Source organism: Plecotus auritus, assembly GCF_963455305.1.
Source record: "Plecotus auritus genome assembly, chromosome: 5".
NCBI lineage: Eukaryota > Metazoa > Chordata > Mammalia > Chiroptera > Vespertilionidae > Plecotus > Plecotus auritus.
In genome coordinates this window covers 34170171-34186564 of record NC_137776.1, presented here as the reverse complement: position 1 = coordinate 34186564, position 16394 = coordinate 34170171, and the positions used below count along the sequence as shown (strand labels likewise).

The following is a 16394-nucleotide window of genomic DNA, read 5'->3' as shown; positions in this document are numbered from 1 at the left end:
TAATGAGTTTGCCGACCACTGGACTAGGGCAAGGATAGAGGTCACTCATGCCACTTCAAAGCCTCCTACTACTTCCAATTTTATTCAAAATAAAAGTCAAACTCCTAACAATAATCCATCAACAGTGCTTCACTAGGTAGGTAAGAGTCACCTAGAAGGCATGTTCAAACACTCCCAGGCCCCACCCCAGATTGATACAGGTCTGAGATAGAGCTGATAATCTGCACATCCACCGGGCTCTCAAGGATGTGATCCGGCTGATTCACAAGCACTCTGAGTAGCCATGGATTAACACAGTGGTTCTCAAAAGTTAGAGGTAATCAGGATCACCTAAAGGGTTTCTTAAAACAGATTAATGGGGCCCCACTCTCAGAGTTTCTGAAAGAATAGGTTTGGGGAAGGGCCCAAGGCTTTCCATTTCTAACAATTTTTCAGATGCTGCTGTTCAGGAAGCATACTTGGAAAATTACTGGAATCCATGATTTCCAGGCTTAAGAGTTTAATTTTAATCTATTTAGTAAGCAAGGGGATTAAAACACTTAAGAGGGAAGTCAGATAATTTATAGTATTTTTAAATTTTATTAAATTTATTGGAGTGACACTGGTTAATAAAATGATATGTATCAATTGTACCATTCTATTAAGATTAATTAGGACAAGATGCATAGGACTTAAGGAGACAGGAGGGAGAAAGGAAACTTAAAAAACAAAAGGCCCAAAATGGGGTCACTTGTGCTAAAAGCCCATAATCCCAAACCTATATTTAATATCTGATCTAACAGCAGTTTCAATCTCTCCCATATTAATCAGCCAGTTTAAAAGTTTCTGGTCAACACCTAGAAGTAATCTGCCAGGTGGACCCTTTCCATTTCCTCTCTCCTCGAAGAAAGAGGCTATCTGCTTGATAAAAGCCCTTGGGATAACAATCCTTTCTTTTCTTTTGTTAGTAATCCCTTGCCCCACCCTTCTTTCTATAAAAACCTCCTATTTTATACAACTTCCAGTTGCTAGATGGTATGCTGCCAGATTCACAAATTACTTAATAAATCCCATTAGATCTCCAAATTTACTGTTGAATTAAAAAAAAAAACATAACCAACCAGGTAGCCATATTCTGTGCACAACTTATCACACTAGCAAACACCCTTTGAACTGGTCACCCCCATTAGACCCATTTCCTTAAAAACAGGGGCACTGGCTTATATCCCCAATACCTGGCCCACACCATAGTCACACAATGTTTGAGTATAGAAGGTGCCACAGTGCAGGAATGAAAGGGCAGGTAACAAATGAAGGGGAGAGGGGCATTCTAGCAAAAAAAAAAAAAAAAAAAAAAAAGTAAACTAAGGGACAAATGCACTAGGGACTGTGGGAGGAACCAACAAGTAAACTAAGGGACAAATGCACTAGGGACTGTGGGAGGAACCAACAGGCCCAGGGAGCTGACTATATGTGGAGGGGCAGGTCAGTGAAGGAAAAAGGAACCATAGATAACTCATGGAAAATAAAGAGCAAGGCAGTCAGGAGAGGCCTGATTATGGACACACATTTGTGGGGAAGGAACAACCCCCAATCAAATTACCACCCCAGTGATATTCAGCCAAAATAATGGTTTTACATTTACTTAGAGTACCTTTCCAAGCAAACGAGTTTGTCAGGAAAAAAAAACAACACAGAAATATAGTCACCAAGAGTCTAGCCTGGTAGAAATAAAATGCTCTAAGTTTTCAATGGATTGATTTTAGATGAAAAGGTGAAATGGTATTCTCTATACCTGAAATTGACCAGAAGACTGAACCGAGTATTTTCAATGCTACAGAAGACCCCCCACAGGGTCCAGCCAGGCACACTCGGCTGGACTGTTGTTAGCAGGGATGAAACCTGGGCCAGCCCATTTGTTCATCTTTCCCATCTGGCCAGATGAGGAAACATGCATGGCAGTTACACAGCCCACTCAGCTATAGCAGTAAAGATATTAAGCTACACCTAGCATTTCTGGGATTTTTAAAAACCCCACATTACCATTAACCTTGTTCTTAAAACTGCTAACTGTTAACTAAGATGCAAATAAGAATGGAATTTTAGAGCAATAATGGCTACTGTTCTCATACAAACCATCAAATTTAATATGGCAACATGAGCATATGGAAAAAGACAGTAAGACTAGAATGATTCCAATTACCCTGCTTCGATGAAGAATGGCTTTCAGGTTTTTGGACCATCACCCTCAAAAAGAAATATAGTTACCATCACCCTCAAAAAGAAATATAGTTTACATAAATGACCCAAGTAAACACATCAGACCCTCATCATGAACTCATATGCGCATATTTAATAAGACAATACTCACCCTTCCTATAGAAATGCAGACCTTTTCCCCTAATCTTTCTAAAAAAAAAAAAAATAGGCTTGTTGCAACCTGTTAGTTTAATTTCACAATCTACTAAAATATGTTGAAAAAACACTGAACTAAAAAGGATCAAATATAGACCTGTGTTGTAGAAAAAGCAAGTTATGGCAATCTGTATTAAACAAGATCTATGTAAATCTGCTCAGGAATGCTTACTCGTCTGATTATTTAGAAAATGTGAACCCTGACTGGCTGGAGAAGGAACTGGCCTAGTTACCCGCCTTAAGCAATTTCTCTAGCTAACATCTTACTAATAACCCTTCAAGGTGGGTAGATGTGAGACCTCTAAAAAATATTTTAGTTATCTGGCTTCAGAATCTTAACTAAAAAGAGCTGACAAAAACTAGAGCACAGAAACAGTGCTTGGTTTGCTTCTAAATTAGCAAAATGAACGGAGACTAGTTTCAATTCATGAGAAGGTACAAATTATACAGGATAGTTTCAAAATACCTTATCTCATGCCTGTTGGGTATGTCCGGCTTTTCTGCTTGTAGCTTCTGGGCCAGAACTGAATGAAGATCTGACTTTTCCAGCAACTTGTTATCTACCTCCCCAAAAGAGAGAAAATCAAGTTATTTATTATAACCTACATACATGTGTTTACTACATAATATCATAAAAAGACTTGGACCACACATACAAAAAAGACTTGGGCCAAAATAAATAGGTTTCACTTTTATTAAGTATCAAAGTACTAGGTACTGTACTTAGTCACCAATTATAGCAATTATCCAAAATTTAGGAACATACACTCCTTAGATGTTGTTTGGCCTAAGCAAGGGCAACCCAGTCAAAGGGACCTATGTTCCCCTTATTAAAGACAATGGAAAATGCTTTCTACTCCCACAGTTACCTATTTCTACCCTGGGAGTAAAAACTAAGAAGTCAAAGATCATTTTGAGATTCCTTGCTCAGGAAACTGGGTGGAAGATGCTATTGTATCAGAGAACACATGAGTGGAGGCTTAAGGGAGAAAATGAGTTCCCTTTCTGAACTTAACAAATGTGACAAGCAACACAGTGCAGGAATTCAAAAGAAAGGTCAGAGCTAGAAATGACTTGTAGTTAGTAATGATAGGCACATGGGGCAAGATCAGATTTGGGGGGGTGGGGGGGAGTGTGTTTAACCAGAACAAGAGTGTGACCAGGGGGAATTTGTAGAATAGCTACATTTGATGGGGGTTGTTGCATATCCTAAAAGTCTAAGATTGTAACTGCTTAAGAACAAAATTTTGATAGGGTTTATGCTATGACCATTCCTGTTAGAAGAGCTTCTTTATTTTCTTAAAGGCTCTTCAGCCCTTGAGTTCAGCCCTGGCCAGTGTGGCTCGGTTGGTTGGAGCATCGAACCCTGCATCTGAAAGGTTTCAGGTCCGATTCCTAGTCAGGGCACATACCTAGGTTGTGGGTTCCATCCCCGGGATGCATATGATCGATGTTTCTCTCTCTCTTCCTTCCTCTCACTCCAAACTCAATAAGCACATCCTCCAATAAGGATAAATAAATAAGAATCTTGAGTTCGATTTCTCCTTGATAACTGAAAATGGAATTACTGGCAGAAAAAGAAACACTCTCTTCATCTACATTAAATGAACTAATCAGCAGAACAGGGAAGTGGTTCCAACTTTGGATATTCACCAGTGTCTAAGGGCTCTAATAAGATCTTCTAAATGTTAGAGCAGAGCTGGGTGCCCTGTGATAATATTAGGTCTTTCAAAGGACATGAGGTATTGAGGAGGCATCCTTCCTAAAGTCCCTCTCATGAAAGAGAAGGAAGGCCCAGCCCAGCCTGCATGGCTCAGTGGTTGAGCATCAACCTATGAACCAGGAGGTCACGGTTTGATTCCCGGTCAGGGCATATGCCCAGGTTGTGAACTTGATCTCCAGTGTAGGGCCTGCAGGAGGCAGCCAATCAATGACTCTCTCTCATCATTGATATTTCTTTCTCTCTCTCCCTCTCCATTCCTCTATGAAATCAATAAAAAACCCCACACCAATTATTTAAAAAATAAAAAGAGAGAGAAGGATGAAGATGCCCACTGCTCCCACAGCCTCTTTTCATCTTTCTATTCAGGCTCAGAGGGAGGAACTGAACATGAGATTCTGGGCTGATGGAAAGTTAGGACTTGACTGGGAAGGCTGGAATGAGTGGGGCCGTTTCAAGGTCAAACTAGAAGTGATCTCCCCAATGTCAAACCCCAGTGTAAAGAAAGGTGATCTTGCTCTCCTATCCCCTTCTAGCCCCTCAGATATTCTCTACCCACCACAGCTCATTAAAGGATATGATCCCTCCCCAGGACTGATCTCTCCTGACTTCTACATCCTCACACCCCATCAAGATGCCCATTTTTAGAGACCAGAAAAACATTCAAATTGTGCCAATGCTATTACAAGCATCTTTCATTTATAGACTATTATGGACATGGCTTCCAAAGCACTTATATGCACACCCTTGTTTTTATGAAGCAGGGAGAGCAAGCGTCACCCCCACTTTATAGATGCAGCAAACCAGACTCAGAAAGGCAAGTGTAAAAAATGGTTAGTGAGGAGTGGAGTCCGATCTCCAACCCAATTTGACTTACAATGTGCATTAGCTTTTAAAGAACAGGCATTCAATAAATATGTGATGACCTGAATTTGCTAACCTGCTAAGGAATCACATTTGAATAGAGGGTTGCCTGTGCCTCTGGCTTTTTGAAATGATACTGGTCTGCCAGGGCCTTTGAGTACAAGCCATAACAGGGGTCCACCATCTCCCTTTCTTTCCCATCTAAGGGCCATTTCTTGGGGGGGAGACTAAGGGAGAAAAGCAAATCCAAGTTAGGAGCCATCAAGTCTACATTCAATTCTAGGCCACCACCGTTAATCTGCTGTACCTTTCCAGACAGATTATTGAACCTCTCTCCCGCCTTGTGTAAAATGGACAACAGGACCTGCTTCGTAGGATTTTTCAGGAAGATTAAGTGAAATAATACATGCCAAATGTTGACTACAGTACTTAAACTTGTCTCACATTGGTCCCCAGGTGATTCTAACATACAGGTAGGTTTGGGAACCATTGATTTAGTGCAATCAGAACTCAACACAGGTCAACTACTAGTGCTATAAATCTCATTAATCAATATAAATGGAGAGACTTGTCAGGCTTACTTCAAGGGGTAGATGAAACCACAGGACTGAACACTGCCATTTCTTAGCCTAAATGTGTCATCAGTTATGGTAAAATTGAAGAAGGGGGGAGCTAGGAAGTGCTCATTAGAACGCATCTAAGGGTATATTTTTCTACTCATATTGCACTGGTGGTGGAAGGAAACTACCTTTCTCATACTGAAGTTTTCAGTAATGGTAAAAACTATGTTGCCCCAACTTTAAAGTATATTAAGACTCAAAATGTTCAATCGTCAAAGAATACCAAGTTGGAATAAGGACAGAGGTCTAAAGGATGAAAGGCCAAACATTTCATGACACTCAGAAGATGTTAATTTCGCGAGTTAACGCTTAAAGTCAGTGCCCGTTTCAAAAACACGGATGCCCGAGAAACGGCGTTTCTGGAGCAAGCACTGTGTGAGCTGCTGGGATTTACAAACGCAAGAGCGCACGATTTAGTAAAGGAAACCCTCCACAGTCACATCCAAGGGTAAAATGAAAGAGAAGGTCTTAAAATAAATAAATAAATAAAAAAGGTCTAGGGGGTCCTAGGCACGGCCAGCGCCGGGAGCTCGGCCTTCGGTCTCCGCCGGCGCCCCACGTGCCTCTGCAGGCCCGTCGGTCCGCCCGCTTCCGGGGCCCGCCCGCCGCTCACACTGCAGGATGATCTCCTCGAACGCCTGCCTCTGCAGCCGGTCCCGGCGCCTCAGTTCCTCCGAGATGTGGCGCTTCCAGCGGGGGAAGTCGGCCGCGCGGAGACCCGACGACATGGTGCACGCGGCCCGGACGCCTCAGCGCTGCCGATCCGAGCGGGGACTGGCGGCCGCGGCCCGCAGCATGAGGCGACCCGCGGGCGCGGGAAGGCGGGCAGCCCCACGCTCACCTCCACCAGCAGGCCGTCCCCGGCGCCATCCGGGATGGTTTTCCGGCTCCTGTCGGAAATAGTTTGGGCCAGGACCGGAAGACCCGCCTCCTCACCGACGTCTTACGCCACACGCACGCAGGTGGTCTGCGCCGACGCAGTTGCGCTCGTCAATGACACCCTCCTGTGGCCGGAAGCACTGCGGGGAGAGAGGCGGCCGCTGGGAGGCGTTGGGGCTTCGTGGTGGCTCAGCCCTGGCTGGAAAGGAGACCGGAAAGAGCCTGCATCCGCTCGCCGTTTCCTGTTTCTTTACTCCGTTTTATATTTTACTTCTTGGCCTGCCTCCCTTTTCTTCATCTCCTTAGTTTACAAGCAGAAGTGGGGTCCGCACAGTAGCTGTGAAACTGTGGATGAATGACAATCTCCCTAAGCCTCGAATCTGTAAAATGGGGATCGTAATGATACCTACCTCACAGGGTTGTCTTGAGGCTTAAAAGGAAGAACCTATACAATGCAGTTAGCACTGTGCCTGGCCCATAGTAAGCCTAACTTTCCCTAGACACCCAGCCATTCCAAGGCCTGCCCAAAGTCTGACTGCTTTAGAGAGAGCATCCCCCTGACCTTGTAAATATGTGTGTTTTTTTTAACAAGGAAGAAAAATGCAAAGAATAGTTAAAGGTGTGAATAGATTGGCTATGTTAATCATTAGAAACCTAGAAATTACGACCTAACCGTAAATGGGTCCTTGGTTTGGAAGGTAAACTGAGACAGATGGGTAAACGTCCAAGCAGTGTACAGCCATCAGTAAGTGGTAAAGTCCTATCTTCCCTACCAAGGGCACTTACAAGTAAGTGGTTTACACTTCTCCCTAACAGAGGGTAAATAGCTTAAATACTCTACTTGAGGAAATAGGTAGCAGAAATCCAATTAATGCCATTTGCCAACCACACCCAAGGACAGATGAAATTAAGGGAATAAATCTCATTTTGGCACATCAGCATAAAACTGATGAATATTCTATTTCGATCCTTTTCTAAGACCTCCCCCAAAGCCCAGTCTTTAAATTCCTCCTGGGTGCAGTGTAAGGCCTTTCCTTCCCCTCCCCGCCCCCCCTCGCCACCGGCATGCATCTCCTAAACTCTAAGGATCCCCATGAGATTTGCAGCGGCAGCTCCGCCTGGGCTAACTTCCTAAACCTCTCTTCAAGGCCCCCTTGTCTCTGACTTCTCAGTGAACCAAAGCAGCTCACCTAGGCTCTCTCCCATTGCGTCTTCTGTCCTAAGTCCATCCTTGTTTCACTCTCCCCAGCTTTAATTTCTTTGTTTTGTTAATCCTCACCTTAGGATATTTTTTCCATTGATTTTTTTAGAGAGTGGAAAGGAGGGAAGGACAGAGAGAGAAACATCGATATAAGAAGGGCACATTGATTGGTTGCCTTCAGCACACACCCTGACTGGTGCCAGGGATCAAACCTGCAACCCAGTTACATGCCCTTGACCAGGAATCAAACCTGAGACCCTTCGGTGGGCAGGCTGACACTCTAACCACTTAGCCACATTGACCAGGGCCCTGTCCCCAGGTTTAATAAACATGCTTTCAAAATCATCTCTACTCATGTTGTAAAATCTTTCCTGCATGAAGTTAAGAACCCCCACATTCCAGGCCGGCCCAAGGCAGACCCGCTCCGGGCCTGGTCCCTTTCCGGTAACAAAGATATAAACAGGACTTTGAAAGAGAAAAAGGACTGTTTGCTCAATGTTGAAAGGGGAGGTGGGAGACACAGACACAGGAGGAGATGGCATCTATCAACTCCGTAGAATAGAAAACCTTGGTCTGTAATCAAATCATCTGAACTTCACCTGCCTTTCACAAGTTGGTGAATTTAGTACATGAGAATGGAACTGGACAAAGTAAGGGACCAGAGGAGAGGAAAGGAATACCAGAAACTGGCTTCTCTTCCAGTGTGTTTTAGTCCAGAGAAAGATCCTTCAGCAACAGTTAAGGAAACCTTTCCTCTTCTATGGAGCACAGGACTAGGACAGTCATGCTACTAGAGTTGTCGCAAAAGATATTTTCTTGACAGCCAGTGCTGAGTGATCTGAACTTGAAGGAAGGACCCATGGAGATCAGAAACAGAAAGGACTTCTTCACACACTGAAGAAAATTAAGAATCAGGTTCTGAAAGTCTCCAAGAATGCCTTCAAATGTAACAGCCATACCAACCTCAAAAGATCATAACATCACATAGCATCATATCTTGACAGCTGAATATACTAATTTTCCAGACAATGTTATGATGAAAATATGTTAACAAATTTGCAGAACCAGCAATTCCACTTGTAGAAATTGATGCCAAGAAATATTTGGACTAATGTCCATATATAGAGAACCTTGGAAGAAATGGAGATGTTGAAAATAATCTATATTTCCAACAATAAGAGGTAAATGACTATTATATATTGTTTAAAATGTTTATAATAAAAGCAGTAGGTGGTATAAATCCAATTTATGTAAAATAAATGTGTCCCTGGCTCCTCATCGGCAACATTTTTTGAATGAATAGAGAATATAATTTCTAAACCAAGCCAATGACTGTTGGGAGTGGGCAAAGGTACCCTGTGCCCTTGCCTCTGCAGGGGACACTCTTTGTTATGTAGAGTATGTCTGGAGCGCCCTACAGGGCAGGCTGAGGTAAGATTTCTCCTAAAACTACAGTTCTGCCTAACTTCCTCCCCTGGCCTATCCTCCCTCCCCTGGCTTAGCCTGATGCCCAGATTGAGAGTATTTCTCCAACAAATCTCTTGTACAAGTACCCCAGTTTCAGGCTTTGCTTTTAGGGAACCCAGCCTAAGGCAGCCCTAAGGCCAGAGCTTACCTGATTTGCCCAAAACCCAGCAGGGAAGCCATTATGACTAAAGCATGCCTGCCAGGAAGTGTTCACCTATAGATTGATTTGCATATAATTCTGTTTAAGACATTAGGGAGCCAGAGTCAGCAGCCACAGCATCTTCTGGGGCACCATTGTAAGGGCTGTTAATGCCACATTGACTTCTTGATGCACCGGCCATTTCACCACAAAAGGGTTGAAAGGCTACCTTCTCAGACAGAACTTTCTGTCTTTAGTAGGAAGTCCATTCGCATCTTTCCTGGAAAATTACTGACTCCATCTGCTACGGCCTATACTGTGTCACGCCCCCTCCCCTGCCCCCACTATCCCCAAATTCATGTGTTGAATCCCTAAACCCCAATGTGACTGTATTTAGAAATAGGGCTTTTAGGAGATAAAGTTCAATGAGGTCATAAGGGTGGGGCCCTAATCCGATAGGATGCTTGGTATCCCTTCCTAAGAGGAGTAAGAGAGACCCTCTTTCCCTGCCCTGTGATGACACCGGAGAAAATGGTCATCTGTGAACCAGGTGGGCTCTCACCAGAAACTGAGCTCTGAGCAGACCATCAAGACTACAAAACAATCCAAACTACAAATGTCAGTTTAGAAAGTTTTGCAGTTAGGTTTGTGAAGATCATGTTTCTGATCCCATGGAGGAAACAGTTCCTGAAATGCCCTGCTCAGCTCCAGGGAGCCAAGTCAGCATGTCCTTGGGCAGTGCTAAAGGACTGCAAAACCAGGGGCAAATCAGGATTCAACTTATTTTTCTATTTCATACCTAACCGTAAGATTGAAGCATTGTAAAAGGTCTGAAAATAGAGACTGAGGGAGACTTTTCTTAGAGTTTTAATCATTTTCTTTGCAGAAGAATACATAAGTAATTTTCTTTTATACGTAAATTAATTCCAAGAAGTAATTTTTTTTTTCATTTTTAATGTAAAATGCTTAACCCACCTTCAAATATCCTGGCAATGTAACCAAACTCTTTTTTTTTTTTTAATTTTGTTTTTGTTAATCCTCACCTGAGGATATTTTTCCCATTGATTTTTAGATAGAGTGGAAGGAAGTGGGGAGGGCAACAGAGAGAGAGAGGAGAGAAACATCAGTATGAGAGAGACACATCAATTGGTTGCCTCCTGCACGAGCCCCAACAGTGGCTGAGGATCAAACCTGCAACCCAGTCATGTGCCTTTGACCGGGAATTGAACCCTCGACCCTTTGGTGTGCGGGCCGACGCTCTAACCACTAGCAACACCAGCCAGGGCTGTAACCAAACTCATAACATGCTGTTAGAAAGAATAGCTTTGGAGATTGGAGGCACGGTTAGGAGACATGGTTCTCCGCCTTTCTTGCGTGACTTTTGCCAAGTGCCCCAACCTCTCTGAACCTTAGTTTCTTCCTCTATAAAATGCACTTAAGACCCAGCCTATGGAGTAGTGAGGATCGAGTACAGAACACATATGACAATGAACTTTCATTGGGCACGAAGACATTCAGTATTAGTCCTTCTCTGAGCAATCCCTGAGATAGGTAACCTGCTGGATTTTCAAGAATTTACCTTGTTTGTGATTAATTGTCATGATCAAGTCAAGAGAAGTTGAAAAGCTCAAAGAACATTTTTTAATCTTAGATATAAACCTGCCTCCCGGCCATTGCTGAAGAGGTTGCCTGGGCCGGGAGTCTGCTCACAGGTAAGGGGATGGGCAGGTATATATAAGAGAGAAGGAACAGCTCCAGGAAATATGGACTAGTTAGTCCCCAGCTAGCTACATCAGCATCGCCTGCATAGTTCTTTAACATGCTTGTTTCAAGTTTCACCTCACCCCACCCTCAGAACTACTGAATCAGAAACTCTGTGGGTGGCCCCAGAACCTGCATTGCCAAGGGGGCCCCTTGGGTGATTCTGTGGATACCCAAGTTTGAGAAGCATAGGTCTAGAGCTTGTTCAGATTTTGTAGTCACTAACAGGCTACTAGACTTTGTACCTAAGTTTTAAGTAAATGTTTTGAACGGCTTGCTTGGAACAGCTTGCAGTTCAAATTTATTTCCCATAACAAGCAGAATTCGTAGGCTATTTATTGGCAGAAAAAATGGAAGCTTATTATGTATCATCTAGCATTAGTAATTATATTATGTTAAATATTCCTCAAGTCACATATTATCACCTACTCATGTCCAATTAGGGTGATTTAAGATGAACAATTAGAAACCCTTTGTACAGGTATTCACTGAAGGTCAGTTAAGTAGATTAGGAAAGACCCACAGTGGTAGTTAGATTCTGGGCATAATCAAGGCTGTTGCATTATGAGGTCTGATTTTTGCTTTGCTGCTTAGGGGTCTGATGCTAAGATGCACACCAATTAAATATAACAAATGCCTTTTGCAATGAACAGAGAGCAAAGGTTCACTTACATTTAGCATTCTTGCTTCATTAAAAATCTGTATTCCAGCACACAGAACACACTGTGAAAAAGAAATCACAGAATGACATAAAACAGTCCCTCTGTCTTGGGAGTCTATATTTAGAATAATTTCTTAACATTTCTGCACCACTAGGGCTGTGCAAAAGATTTTCCTTCTCATCATGCTACATGATGAACCAGAACCAAAAATTTAACACGGCTAGTTTTAATATTTCTTGTTAACACCATATTGTCAAATGATATGATGCCAACATCAAGAGAGAATGGGTAAGAAACCTGTTATCCATATGCTGCAGGATGAACAGTAATTTCCTGAGTGCAACAAGGAAAGAGTGAGCCTTAAAAACTCTGAAATGTATGAAATGCAGTATCTCAGGATGGTTCTCATGGGTCTTCAAAGGTAGGACTCCCAGAGCCCTATCATCCTGAGAAAGGCTTGTTCAAGAAGCTTCAGGGCACAAACAGTGAGTGCCACTGTGTATTAATCATGGTTTTCACTCTTCGGTTGTTACCTCCAAGTGCACATGCATTGTGACCTTCTTGCAGATGACAGAGAAGGTTAAGTGGCTTCAACTCACCAGTGGTAAAGTTGGCATTTGAACCCAGCTCTGACCCCAAATCATTTCCCCACTCCATCTATTACACCACTTTGCCTCCTCTGTGTATGAATTGTGTGGCCAGCCTTCGAACAGCATTCCCCCAAATGTAATGCACTGACCTCCAGGAGAATGAGCTGGAATGCTTGTTGAAATTCAGATTCCTGGGCCCCGCCCAGACCAAGGGAATCCACCACACTGGTGGGCCTGGGAACCTGCCCTCCGACAAGTTCTCCAGGGGATGCTCATACATGGCAAAGTCTGAGTGTTATTATTTTAGAGGGATCCAGAAGAAGCATGAGATACAGCAGCTGCCCTTCATGCCTTTACAAACCAGTTGCAGAGAGCAGGCCCCAAAGCAAAAACGTCCATTTACTTTTGCATGGTGTGCAGCGAAGGGCAAACCCCAGTCTGGCTTCCACCTGGTGCTCAGTGTACTTTCTAGCCATCTTGCTTTGTGGTATTTATTCGAGGAATCAAAGCCTCGTATTAACATAAGAGAAACATAATTAGAGAAAAATCTGTTATAAAAACCATTTGCTTTCTAAGCCAAGTATAAATTACTCTGGAGTAAGTCATGCCAGGGATCCCACTTCATTAGCTCATGCAATTAAGAATGGCTGTCATGCCAATTGCTGTCAATGTCTGTTTTTCTTAATTGTTTAGACATGTGGTCCCCCCAATATCTTTTCCTCCCAATGTATGTGTAGTTTGAAAGAGTTGCCATCAAAAGGTGATCTTACCCATTTCTGCAATGAGCTGCCTTGGGTTTTCTCCTTTTGCACTGTCCTCCCCAAACATTCTCTGCCCTTCTCAGTCCGGAGGCTAACCCCTATGACAGTACCACCTCCAGGGCTCCCTTGCCCTCTGGCCTCTGGTTGGGTTTGGCCAATGGGAATAAAAGGTCAGGAGAAGAGGGAGGTCAAGGTATCTTTAACTCACACCTTTTCTGTCTCCCTACTGTTCTTGGTTTCTTTTATGGCTCCAGCTCTTCACTGCCTTAGGCAATACCACCCTTAGACCCTTCAGATCTAAGGGAGATGATCTCTCCCTGCTGTTGCTAGTCCCTGGATGCCTCAGCATCCTTGGGTAATTCTCATGTGTCTGCCCGCATCTCTGTAAATAGCCTTCTCATTAAGGTCTCCCTTGAGTGTGTCCTGTTTCTTATACATTCAGGCGCATCTATTTATATTCATGGGTTATGTGCATACAAAGATCTCTAGTCTATCTCAAGTACTGGATTAATATGTAACTATATACATACACAAATGCATACACATATACATACGTGAAAATATTAAAGAGCAACAACCTATCCCTCCTACCTTCTTTAGAAGGAAAGACTTATTGCAGGTTCCATTGAGGAAATTGATAGAGATGGACCACAGGGAAAGGGAAAATGTGAAAGTCTAAATTTAACAATAAAAAAGGGGGTGGAGCTAGGATAGAGAGAGGACAGTAGAGATGGATGGAGAGGGGTGGGAGGGAGACTGAGAAAATAGAGGAGCTGAGGGCTGCCACTCAGTGTGGACACATGGTTCCTTGAGAGAGAGAGATGACAAGAAGAATTTTAAAGAAGTTTCCTGTGTATCATATAGTGTGACTCCGCTCCTGGCTGCCCATCAGTTATGATCAACATTTCTCTTCAAGGATGTGGGGTTTAAAACATGTCTGCAGGTTCTTTGACCCATTTCCCATCAAAAGGTGGAGTCTACTTCTCTTTCCCTGGAATGTGGGCTTTCTTCAAGTAGGAGACAGCAGAAGTGATTCTGCGTGACTTCAGTGGTGAGGCCACAGGTGTTCCCACTGACAGCCAACATCCACCATCAGTCCTGTGAATGAATGAACCTTCAGATGGTTCGAGCCCACACAGTGATCGTGAGTGGAGCTGGGCCAAGCCTTGCCCAAATTGCAGATTTGTGAGCAAAGAGTGTCGCTGTTGTTTTAAGCCACCAAGTTTTGGGGTGGTTTGTTATGTAACAATAGATGATTGCAAAAATGCTTTAAATTCAGACTTTGGTTTCTTTTTATTTTCTTTCTTTTTTTGTTTGTTTTGTTTTTTAGTTATTATATTCTTGACTATATTCTCTCTGCTGTACTTACAACCCCATGACTATTTTGTAACTAGCAATTTATACTTCTTAATCCCTTTACCTTTTTTACCCATGCCCCAACCCCTTTCTCATCTGGCAACCATCAGTTCATTCTCTGTATCTAAGAGTTTGTTTCTGTTTTGTTTACTCATTTATTTTTATTTTTAAATTCAACACATAAATGAAATCATATGATATTTGCCTTTCTCTGACTTATTTCACTTAGAATAGTATCTTCTAGGTCCACCATGTTGTTGCAAATGGTAAAATTTCATTCTTTTTTTAAATAGTCCATTGTATATATGTACCACATTTTCTTTATCTAGCTGTCTATCAGGGGACATTTAGATTGCTTCCATAACTTGGCTATTGTAAATAATGCTGCAATGAACATAGGGGTGCATATATTCTGTCAAATTAGTGTTTTGGGTTTCTTTGGACATATTTCCAAAAGTGGAATTATTGGGTCATAAGGCAGTTCCATTTTTAATTTTTTGAGGAAACTCCATAGTGCTTTCCATAGTGGCTGCACCAATCCGCATTCCCACCAATAGTGCATGAGGGGTCCCTTTTCTCCATATCCTCATGAGCACTTGTTTATTGATTTATTGATGATAGCCATTCTGACAGGGTTGAGGTGATATCTCATTGTGGTTTTAATTCGCATTTCTCTAATTAGTGACATTTAACATCTTTTCATATCAGAAAATATGGGTTTCTTAAGCTGGCCTTAGGGTGGCCCGGTGTTTATTAGTAATGAGAAGATGATCTGGAGAGAATACTTTTTATTGTCTGAAAAAAACCTTGTCAGGGTGAGTTATCTTATATAATAAAGAGGTAATATGCAAATTGACCATCATGCCATCACAAGTTGGTGGTGCCCACAGTGGGGGGGGGGGCACGGATGCTCCATGCGCCTGCCGCTGGAGTCCCCTCAGCCCTGCCAGGGGCTTCGGGTCCTCCCGTACCCGCCACTGACTGAGGTTCAGGCAAGCAGGGCTGGCCGAGGCAGCAGAGGTGTGATGGGGGCGTCGCCTTCCCCTGATCACCTGGGTCACCTCCCACCCCTGAGGGATCTCGGACTGTGAGAGGGGGCAGGCCAGGATGAGGGACCCCCTGCCTCCAGTGCATGAATTTTCATGCACCGGGCCTCTAGTACATATAATATTATAACAAGGCACAGAAGGGCTTAATATATTTATATTTTGGATGAGCAAATAAGCCACATTGGGGGGTGGGGAGACACCAGGTGGGTACAGCAGTATAATAGCCATCAGGGCCCAGCTGGTGTGGTTCAGTGGTTGATTGTCCACCCATGCACCAGGAGATTGTGGTTCAATTCCTGTCGGGGCACATGCCCAGATTGCAGGCTCCAGAGTCTGGGCTGTTGATCACTACCTAACCTGAAGGCTTTTTGAAAACTGGAGCAAGACAATTTCTGGGGATATGCTCAAAATTAGGCATGAAACTTCAGTTTATATCTTATGCACAAAAACAGGATTCTACATAATGCAAATGAGGGCTCTCCCATATGCCCCTTTGCCTCTCTCCCTCCTTCCCAGGGCCCTGCCAGTGCTGCAGAGCCTGCGCCTTGTCCTTTTACAGGAATTCAGCTCCTCCCGGAATCCAGTGCTCTCTCCTCTACCTCCTCTGCAAGTCAGGGCTGGGGTGAGGCAAGTGAGGCATCGGGCACTACATTTAAGACAGTGCAAGCTCAGGTGGGCACCTGAGAGTGAGTGCCACTTACCTTTTGCATCTGGCACCTCACTCACCTCCTGTCACTGTCTGCTCGAGTCCCTGCAGGATGAAGCATGGGCCAGGAGTCACTTGCTTGGTAAGGGAAGGAGGAAGAAGCCCGAGGGGGGAGAAACAGGAGTGCTAGAGCTGAGTCTCACAGGGACAGGCTGACCCAGAACTGCCAAGGGCACAGAACTGCTGTGCGGTGACTGGAACTGCCAACACGTCCAAATGGCAAGG

At 43.6% G+C, this 16394-nt stretch overlaps 1 protein-coding gene across 2 annotated transcripts in view; it reads right to left on the bottom strand.

Annotated features, from left to right (window-relative positions):
- Positions 1–6515, bottom strand: part of ATG16L1 (autophagy related 16 like 1) — a 33780-nt gene extending 27265 nt beyond the window's left edge. For both annotated transcript variants that reach the window (XM_080669269.1, XM_080669270.1), the window contains exons 1-2: positions 6212–6515; positions 2861–2954 (exon numbers count right to left, since the gene is read on the bottom strand). In XM_080669269.1, coding sequence (XP_080525395.1) covers positions 2861–2954; positions 6212–6326 — 209 coding nt within the window. In that variant the 5' untranslated portion in view covers positions 6327–6515. The remainder of the gene's footprint in view (positions 1–2860; positions 2955–6211) is intronic.
- Between the last annotated feature and the right edge of the window lie 9879 nt (positions 6516–16394).